This window comes from Myotis davidii, unplaced genomic scaffold, assembly GCF_000327345.1.
Source record: "Myotis davidii unplaced genomic scaffold, ASM32734v1 scaffold58, whole genome shotgun sequence".
Classification (NCBI taxonomy): Eukaryota; Metazoa; Chordata; class Mammalia; order Chiroptera; family Vespertilionidae; genus Myotis; species Myotis davidii.
The window spans coordinates 269,561-280,672 of record NW_006289754.1 but is presented as its reverse complement, the minus strand read 5'-3'; the positions used below and the strand labels follow the sequence as shown (position 1 = coordinate 280,672).

General features: G+C 36.3%; 2 protein-coding genes across 2 annotated transcripts in view; both read left to right on the top strand.

The window, feature by feature from the left end:
- LOC102766160 (olfactory receptor 51F1) overlaps positions 1-3,806 on the top strand; it is a 5,696-nt gene extending 1,890 nt beyond the window's left edge. Inside the window, exon 2 of the mRNA XM_006762364.1 lies at positions 3,099-3,806. Within this exon, the coding sequence (XP_006762427.1) occupies positions 3,099-3,806 (708 nt within the window). The remainder of the gene's footprint in view (positions 1-3,098) is intronic.
- Positions 3,807-4,226: 420 nt separating this feature from the next.
- Positions 4,227-9,958, top strand: LOC102765873 (olfactory receptor 51F1). Its single transcript, XM_015563021.1, is given in 5 exon segments — positions 4,227-4,240; positions 5,870-5,970; positions 5,973-6,035; positions 6,038-6,116; positions 9,238-9,958. Coding segments are annotated over 5 exon segments (978 nt in total).
- Positions 9,959-11,112: the final 1,154 nt, after the last annotated feature.

Genomic DNA, 11,112 nt, shown 5'->3' with positions numbered 1-11,112 from the left:
CTTCTCCTATGAATCTAGAATTTCTAGGCTCATGAAGTAATCAGCATCCATACTTAACTGCTCACATTGACAAGACTGGAAAAATTATCCCAAGAATCTGGACCCTTCCACTTATTACCACAGGAAAACACCATTTACCAGAGTAAGCTCACATGAGAACATATTACTCATACACAGTGATGCCAGCCAATAGCAAAATAGGGCCCAATTCATATATCAGGAGCTGACCCATTTGAGGGGGAAAAGCTAGTGAGTGGCTAGGCAAAGATGGATTCGCGAGTGGATGTATCATCCTCCCTATGGGACGATGCAGTAATAAAGAAACAGGGGCCTAGAGAGTGGTTTGCAAATTTCTTCACTCTTTATTGTCACCATGATTGTCCCAGGAAACACTGGTTTGTTTCTTATCTTTACAGCATATGGATAATACACACAACAACCTGCCCTTCTCTATTCCCCAGTGACAGAGCAACATCCATTTATATGGATGATTTGGTTTATTTGCATTTAAGGATCCCATGGAACACACTGTCCTGTATGGAGAGATGGAGAGAGAGAAATTTTTTAGTTTTTCTCTGTCTGTGACCCCAGGGAGAAATGCATTTTGCCAATGGTCCCACAGCTCCATCCCACTTTGCTATAAAGGCCTTGGACCCGGAACTGTAACTTGTTCTCTCCCTGCTAGTGAAGACAGAAAAGGCTCCTCTTTCCACATGAAGCTGGTAAGAAGGTAGAGAAAGGTGTTTTATTGTGTTAGGGTTGTTCTTTGATGGGTGCCTACTCACAAATATTCATGTGAGCTTGTAGAAAAGTCAGATAACTTACAGTCACCCTTGTCCTGAGGGATCCATATAACACACAGATTTCTGAACCCTACAAAATTATAGTTAACTATTGTAATGATTTTTCTCAGATCGACTGAAAACCCTAGGAACTTGAAATGAAAAAGCAAATGTAGAAACAAGCATAAAGGGAATAGTAACATGTATATTTATTACAAGGTATTTGCTCTCAGGAAGTAAACTTTACCTAGTATTTTAAAATGTTTAATTAAAAACATATTAATATATAATAATTAACATTGCTATTATTTGATTTTTGTCTTCCTAGGACTGATTTTAACAATGTAAATGTATTCATTTAAAGATTTTTAAAATGTTAATTGAATGAGACTTTATAACAGTTATAACATTTCTGTGTGGATTGATTCAACTGCCTTTCCTCTTTTCTGCAATGTCTACTGAAAACCTCTACCTTATTTTCAAACTGGCATCCATTACTTCATACTCCTAGAACAGCAGTAAATACCACTCAAAACTCATGTGGAGCAAAAAGTAAGCACTAGTTAAAAAGGAAGGAAATGCTGACACAGGCTACAGCATGTATGAACCTTGAGAACATTGTGCTAAGTAAAATAAGCTATCACAAAATAACAAATACCGTGTTATTCTATTTATATGAGATATTTAGAATAATTAAAACATAAGGAGAGACAGTAGAATGGTGATTTTCAGAGACTAGAGGGACTCTGGAAATGGGGGGGGGGTGTTTAAATGGCTATAGAATTTCAGTTTTACAAGATGAGAAGAGTTGAGGTAGTTCATGGTAATGTCACACAACACTATGAATGTATGCAATATCATTTAATTGTATACCTAAAGTGGTTATGATGGTAAATTTTATGTCCGGTGTATTTGACTATCCTAAAAAATTTATTTTAAAGCACTGGCACGTAATGCCCTCATATACTCCTCCACTAATCTACTTTTTGCCACTTACTCTTTAATGTCAGTGGAAATGATGATCATCACCTTTTTAAAATTAAATTTTATTGGGGTGACATTGGTTAATAAGATTATATAGATTTCAAGTGTACATTTCTATGACACATGATCTGTATATTGCATCATGTCGATTTTTTGAGGGCTAATTACTATCATGTACTAAATCAATCACCTGGTACTTTCTTAAAGAATTTTCTATACCATTGTATATTTTCAAGCTCTCGTTACTTACTATATCTTTTTTTAAAATATATTTTAATTGATTTTTAGAGAGAGAAGAAGGGAATGGGAGAGAGAGATAGAAACATCAATGAAACATCCATTGGCTGTCTCCTGACCTGATGGGGAATGAACCGATGACCTCTTGGTGCATGGGACGATGCTCAATCTTTACAATTTTGCAAAAATTCTCCATCTACCTTAGTCATGGCCTTTTCTCTTGATTCCACTAACAAGTTTCCAGAAATAATATACACTGTGCCTCCACTGCTTATTCTCCCATTTATTCCTCATGCTACCTTAGCAGGTTCTCAGCTTTCATTGGGGAAATTCGACTACTTTTTTAGGTTCAGTAATATAACCATTACATGGGATCTCATTTAAAAATTTTGACCTTTAGTAGACTTGCCTACATAAGCGATTCTACACTATTGTTCATATAACACAGAGTCATGAGACCATGCTCTCTTGGTTTTTATGGTTCCTAAAAATTGTCTAAACCCATCTCACTTTAGGATATAAACCTTTACAGTAAATCTGCAGTTTCATTGTCACTAGTTTTCACTTACAAGTCCACTCTCTGAGATTGTTCACCCACAATGTTAGATTACAATAATTCACAACTTCCAAGTCTATAAGAAGCAAAAAATCTGAGTTTTTGTCTCCAGTTCAAATCTGGAACTTTTTGCCTGGAGATTCACATCCCATGGACACTTCAGATTTAAGGATACCTTTAAGTGGATTTCTCTTAGTCATTTCATATATTATATACCTAAAATTGAATGTAATTATTTTTCTTAGCTAAGTCTCTATCCACAGAATCTAATGATCTAATGGAACTTAAAACTATGTCAATATATAAAATAATAATCAATAAAATGAATAAAATTATACCAACATATTTTCCTTGAATTTAAGACCTAAAATGTTTATATATTTTGATAAATATCTGATATGAATGCAGATAAATGTCAGAGTTCAAATTAGAGTTTTCAAAATGGTAGAGCACTTATTTATGAACTTAGATACCTCTCCTAACACAAAGAAAATTTATCTAGATATTTTGTGTAACCATGTACTTTCTTATTTCTATAGGATATGAGCATTGTGAGGACAAATGCTACAAATCCACAAAACATAGAGATCTTAAGTAACTTGACTTCTACATTTCCAACTTTCTTGTATGGATTTACTATCATGGAATGTGCGGTGCTGGTGGCCATGGCCTTTGACCGCTTTGTGGCAATCTGTGATCCTCTAAGATACACTACTATCCTCACTCATTCCAGAATTATGCAGATGGGTCTCTTAATGATTTTGCGCACTGTAATATTAATAGTGCCACTACTCTTGCTCCTTAAGCCCCTCTCTTTCTGTGGAGCAAATGTCCTTTCCCATTCTTACTGTTACCATTCAGATGTGATTAAATTAGCATGTTCAGATACTCGGGCCAACAGCATCTATGGATTAATTGGTCTCATTCTGACCACAGGAGTGGATACACCATGCATTGTCCTGTCTTACATCTTGATCATTCGCTCTGTGCTCAGTATGGCCTCCCCCAAAGAACGGCACAAGGTCTTTAGTACATGTGTCTCTCACATTGGGGCGGTTGCTATTTTCTACATTCCCATGATTAGCTTGTCCTTGGTGCATCGCTATGGCCGATCAGCCCCCAAAGTGGTCCATTCGATGATGGCCAATATATATCTGCTTTTGCCCCCTGTGCTCAACCCTGTCATCTATAGTGTGAAAACAAAACAGATTCGCAAGGCTATACTTCGTCTTCTTCTTACAAAATAAACAGAGATGAATAATTTTGTGAAAAGCCTGATAAAACTTACTTTCGCTGTTAGGTGACTCTTTGTTAGATATTTTTTCTCATTTAATTCATTTATTCAGCAAATATTTAGTAAGCATTTTTATATTTGCTAAGTCATTACATAAAATATGATATACCTCAAGTATTTATGGTTCATCAAATAAGGGAAGCAGGAAAATAATAATAAAAATAATATACATAATAATTAACATTTACTGGGCATTTACTTTATACTGTGTGGTCTACTAACAGCTTTTTAAAAATATACTACTTTTATTTATTTCAGAGAGAAAAGAAGAGAGAGAGAGAGAGAGAGAGAGAGAGAGAGAGAGAGAGAGAAACATCAATGATTACAGAGAATCATCAATCAGCTACCTCCTGCATAAGCCTGTAACCTAGGCATGTGCCCTGACAGGTAATCGAACTGTGTCTTTCTGGTTCATAGGTCAATGCTCGACTACCATGCCGGCCAGGTTCCACTAATAGTTTTTTAAGATATATTCTATTTTATCCTACAGTAATTCAATGAGATATATAAAGTTATTAATTATACAGGGGTGGGCAAAAGTAGGTTAAATTAGCAGCTATCATTTCCCAAAAGATAAATCCTAAGATATGAAATAATAACAAAAAGAATAATAAGATAAATAATACAAGTAGATAGTACTATTATAAATAAATAACAATACAAGAATAAACTCTGTGTTTCACATGCTCACAACCTACTATAAACCTACTTTTGCCAATCCCGGTATTTTAGAGCTGAAGATGCTGAGGCCTAGAGACGTTTAGTTCACCAAAGGCCATACATCTAACAGAGAAGGACTGAGAATTTAATCCAGGCCTTCTGTATCTTGGACACCATTCTCTTCACTCGTACATTGCATACTCTGCCAAGAGCATCTAGGAAAACTATTTTAAGATCATTTGTAAGAACCTGATCCTTCCTAGTGTATAATTTAGCTGGTTTTCCTCACTCATAATTAATAGTACAAAAGATAGGAGTAGTATGTGTCATGGCAACAGTATGTGTAAGCCATATTCAGTATCCAGTACTGGTTTGGTGCATTTGCTAATTCATTGGAGAAAATGGAAATTTTGGAGAACTAGAAAAAATTGTGAAGTAAAATGTAAGGACATTTGGGCCAATGGCCTCTTGGGAATCTGAAGCCTTCTCCAAAGAAATATCACATATAAAGACATACATTATTTTTCATAAAATTTCAGAGGTTTCACAAATGTGATGATGCCATTCTCTTAACCAACCAAAGAATCAAGGTAAATAATTCATGGTGTTCAGCTACAAATAGCTCTATATAGCTAGATCTAAATTATTTGATCCCTAAAAATGGACTCACAGCAACTAAATGAAGACTAAGATTTGGTTTGTAAAGTGCTAGAGAAATTGGGATGGAAACCTGAATTTTATTGTTGGAAAAGTGATTAAAAACACAAGAGATGTTTCAAGTACCCCACAAACACTGGGAGAAGTAATATGCCATCTTTCAAAAGACCATTATGTGTATCTCTGTTAACTGTGTGTTCAGTGATATATATTGGCAGCTCAAAATCCGCATTGATACCATAAAAATAGGCAAACACTGCAAAGGTACTTTTTTTCTTCAGAGATTTGGTTTACCAGAACACCAGTGACTGGGAGTCTACCTTGTGTAGGCCTTGTGAGAAGTAATACAAATGAAAAGATCAATAAAACCTATTTAAATCTAGCTGTTTGGGCTCAGTGGCTAGAGCATCAGCCAGCAGAGAGAAGGGTCCTGAGTTTGATTTTTGCCAAGGGCACATATCTCGGTTGTAGGCTTGATCCCGGCTCTGGTCGGGCGCATGCGTAGGCAACCAATCAATGTGTCTCTCTCACATTGATGTTTCTCTCTCTGTCTCTTCCCCTTCCTTCCACTCTCTCTAAAAACCAATGGAAAAATATCCTTGGTAAGAATTCACAATGACAAAAAGCATATTTAAATAAAACAATTATCAAAATACCTGACAGAGAGTACTTTTGACTCAATGAAATGTTTTATTATAGGAGCTTACTGAAGGGGAGTGCTGTTTCATGCAGGCCACTGTGCTACCCATTGGTAACTCCAATTCCCCCACTTTCTTTGGCTGGAGTTCCAGGACTAGAAGCTTTTCACATTGGGTCTCCTATCCCTCTTTTCTGCCTTATATGGTTGCCCTTTTGGAGAACAGCACAAACTCTATGTTATGATCATTGACTCCAGCTTCCACAAGCCCGTTTACTCTTTCCTATTCATACTCTCTACCACTCGCATGTGCATTGCTATTTCTTTTCTTCCCACAACACTGGGTGTCCACTGATTTAATGCCAGGACATCAGCCTGGATGCCAGCATTATACAATTTTTCTTTCTGCATGGATTTAGCCTTATGGAATCCTCTTTGCTTTTGGCCATGGCTTTCAACTGGTTTGCTGCTATCTGCAATACCCTAAAATATGCCATTTTACACAATGATTTTTTTTTCATAGTTCACTTTTATTGTTGAAGTATCAGTCCAGGCACTTGATAGGGGTTTCTGATGGAGTTATAAAGCTTGAATTGAACACTCCACTCTGCCATTAAGCATTCTCACGCAAGGAAGCATATGGAGAAAAAAAAAAAGCCAAATATAAATCAAGGAAAAATAGCCAAACAGAGAACACTTTACTGTTTAATTGATATCTGGACAAATGCAAGACTCTTTGCCAATGTGAAGCTTCCCTATAAAGGAAAACATAATATTTGGGTATGCATCTTGTCTTTTCATATGAATCTAGAATTTCTAGGTCTATAAAGTAATCTGCATCTGTTACTCAACTACTCAAGTTACACACCCAACTTTTTGGACAAGGTTGGCCAAAATCCCCCATGAGTCCAGGATGTTAAATGTATTACCACAGGAAAAACATTAAGTATGAGAGCAAGAACACAGGCATGAGAGAACTCATTATTCACAATGACCTCAGCCATGAGAAAAATGGGTCCTGTTTAATTTATTAGGGACTAACCCATTTCTTGGGGAAAAGATAGTGAGTCACTGAAAAGAGATGGATTCAGGAGTAGATATCATCCTCCCTATGGGTCAGTGTAGTAATGCAGACTGGGGTACATATTTCTTCCATCTTCATTGTCACCATAATTATTCTAGTTAATATTGGTTTGCTTTCTTATCTTCCCAGAATCGTGATAATCCAGAGACAATGACATGCACTTCTCTATTCCCCAGTGACAGAGCAAGATCCAAACATTCATTTATATGGATAATTTGGTTTATTTGCTTTGCATCAAAGGTCTCTAAGGGCCACTTGTCACTTGAGCCAGTAGCTAAACCCCTTCTGAGATTACACAGCATTGTCTTGTATTATAGATGAAAAGTTTTTCTCTTTTTATGGCTCCAGGGAAATTTAAATTTGCCAAAGGCCCCAGAGCTTAATACCAATTTACTATAAAGTTCACGGCTCCAGAACTATAACTTGTTCTTGCTCTGCTAGTGAAGACAGAAAAGGCTCCTCTTTTCATATGAAGCTGGTAAGGAGGCAAGGAAGGTGTTAATTGTGGTTGCCAAGGGCTTGGAATGGGGAAAATAAGAAGTTATTATTTAATGGGTATAGAGTTTTACTTTTATAAGATGAAAAGATGTATGGAGATGAATGGTGGCAATGTTTGCACAACTTTAAGACTGTGTTTATGCCCTGACCGGTATTGCTCAGTGGATGGAGTGTCAGCCTGTGGACTGAGGGGTCCCGGGTTTGATTCCGGTCAAAGGCGTGTACCTTGGTTGTGGGCACATCCCCAGTAAGGGATGTGCAGGAGGCAGCTGATCGATGTTTCTCTCTCATCGATGTTTCTAATTCTCTATCCCTCTCCCTTCCCTTCTGTAAGAAATCAATAAAATATATTTTTTTAAAAAGACTGTGTTTAATATTACTGAACTACACACCTAAAAATGGTTGATGGTAAATTTTGTTCGGTGTATTTGACCACAATGAAAAAAAAAATTGTGGGGGGAAAGATTGCAGTGGGTGATATTTCTCTCCTCTAACCCTCCACTAACCTACTCATTTAGCACTTACTAGTATCAGCAGAAACGAGGATCCTCATCTTTTTCAGAGCTAATGATCATCATGTTGCATATTCAATCACCCACTTCTGTCTTAAGTAATTTCCTACATCAATTAATCCCTAGCATTCCATATTTTCAGTCTCTCACTATGTATTGTATGTATCTTTGACATTAGTTTGTAAATATACATTTGCCTAGGTCTTTCCATTCTTACAAAAATCTTACATTCCCCTTATAGTCTTCTTTGGCCATTGCTTATTTTTCTCCCTGCCTTCACTGATAAGTTTCAAAAATACTAGACGCTGTGCCTCCACTATTTATTTTTCTACTCATTCTTCAGGTCACTGTAGCAGGTTTCTATATATATATATATCGATTTCAGAGAGGAAGGGAGAAGAAGAGAGAGATAGAAATATCAATGATGAGAGAGAATCTTTGACTGGCTGCCTCCTGCACGCGCCCAACTCGGGATCGAGCCCACAACCCAGGCTTATGCTCTTGACTGGAATCAAGAACCCCTTTAGTCAGCAGGCCTATGCTTTATCCACTGAGCCAAACCAGCTAAGGCAGGTTCTCAGATTTCAGTGCTGGGCTTCAACTATGTTTTCGAGGATCACTAATGTGTTCTCAGATGCATTTGAAGATTTTAATCCTTAGAAGACTTGACCACTGAAGCAATTTAATACAGATGTGTATGCAACATCCAGTCATGACACCATGTCCTCTTGATTTTAATGTTCCTGTAGAGCTGCCTAGTTTCATCTTGATTTAGAGTATATAGACCTTTCCAATAACTTTTACAGAGTTTCATATTCACCAGCTATCTCTTATAAATCTAATTTCTGAGATTGTTGACCTACACTGTTTTGATTAAAATGGCACTTATACAATGATGACTTCCAAATGTATATTATCAGCAAAAATCTGGAGATTTATATCCACATGAGCACTTCCAACCCATAGATATTTTTAAGTGGACTTCTATTAGTTATTTCATACAAAAGGTATTAAAAATGAATGCACTGATTTTTTTAACTAAGTCACTAATCTTTTAATATTATGATTTAATGGAACTATAAATTCTGTCAATATAGAAAATAATTAAATTTAAATATGTATAAAACTTTATTAACATATTTATCTTGGATTTAAGAGTAAATATACACATATGTGTGCATATATATATATAAAATAGAGTGTGATTTAGAGTATTCTCAATAATAGAATACTTACCGATGTCTTGAGATAACTTTCTTAATCAAAAGAAAATTTATCTAAATATTTTGTATAACTATATAATTTCTTATTTCTATAGGATATGAGCATTGTGAAGACAAATGCTACAAATCTCTACAATGTCAACAACATTAGCTATCCTCTGGTTTAACGCAAGAGAAATCAGTCTAGATAGCTGCATTATCCAGATGTTTTTTCTTCATGGATTTACTATCATGGAATGTGCGGTGCTGGTGGCCATGGCCTTTGACCGCTTTGTGGCAATCTGTGATCCTCTAAGATACACTACTATCCTCACTCATTCCAGAATTATGCAGATGGGTCTCTTAATGATTTTGCGCACTGTAATATTAATAGTGCCACTACTCTTGCTCCTTAAGCCCCTCTCTTTCTGTGGAGCAAATGTCCTTTCCCATTCTTACTGTTACCATTCAGATGTGATTAAATTAGCATGTTCAGATACTCGGGCCAACAGCATCTATGGATTAATTGGTCTCATTCTGACCACAGGAGTGGATACACCATGCATTGTCCTGTCTTACATCTTGATCATTCGCTCTGTGCTCAGTATGGCCTCCCCCAAAGAACGGCACAAGGTCTTTAGTACATGTGTCTCTCACATTGGGGCGGTTGCTATTTTCTACATTCCCATGATTAGCTTGTCCTTGGTGCATCGCTATGGCCGATCAGCCCCCAAAGTGGTCCATTCGATGATGGCCAATATATATCTGCTTTTGCCCCCTGTGCTCAACCCTGTCATCTATAGTGTGAAAACAAAACAGATTCGCAAGGCTATACTTCATCTTCTTACAAAATAAACAGAGATGAATAATTTTGAGAAAAACCTGATAAAATTTACTTTTACTGTAAAAAGCAACCTTGGTAGGTAACTGCCTGTTAGATATTTTTTCTCATTTCATTCATTTATTCAACATTTAATAAGCATTTTTGTATTTTCAATTATCAAATATACATATGCTATACCTCAGAAATTTTGTAGTCCAACAATGGAAACAGGAAAATTTAATAATAAAATAATAAAAATAACATCCCATAGTAATTAACATTTATTATGTTATGTTCGGTGCCCTGTTAGCTGATTTTGAGATATACAGGGGTGGGCAAAAATAAGTTTATAGTCGTTCATTTGAAAAAGACATGCCTGGAAACATTTATTTATGGATCAAAGGCCAGACATCCACAGAGCAGTGTTTAATTTGAATCCAGGCTTTCTGTGTCTTAGACACCATGCCCCTCACTAGTGTCTTGCATACTCTGCCAAAAGCATCTAGGAAACATGTTATGAGATCAAAAGTAAACCCTAGATCTTCATTTCCATATATCATGGTTTAAAAAGTTATAATGGCTTCCTTAGTGTATACTTTAGCTCTTCTTCATTAATTACAATAGTACAAAAAGTAGGCACAGGTATGCTCAAAAAGTCAGCCATAGAATCAGTATCTAGTACTTGATAGTCAATAGTTAAAGCTTCAGGGATTAGGGACATTTGGTAATTCATCACCGGAAATGGGAACTTTGGAGAACTGAAAAGATAGTGTAGTAGTAAAATGTAAGGAAGTTAGGGCCATAGGCTCTTGACCATTTTCTGCACAGATTAGAATCTAATGAAACCCATTAGCCCTTCTCCACAGAAAAATCACATATAAACAGACTCATACTATTTTCTATGAAAATCAGAGATTTCACAAATGCCATGAAGACCTACACGGCTCTCTTAACCAGCCAAAGTAAAGAATTCATTGCTTTCGGCATTCAAACAGTTATTCATAGCTAGACCTAAGCCATTTGGCTCCTGGAAAGAGACTCACTATAACTATATCGATTTTAAGAGGCAGGCAGCTTAAAACTCAACTGAATAAATTGGTAGAACAACTCAGAGAAAAATAGAGGTAGAAACCTGATGGGAGTCACATCAATTTTGTTGTAGTTGGGAAGTTAATCAGTAGGAGGG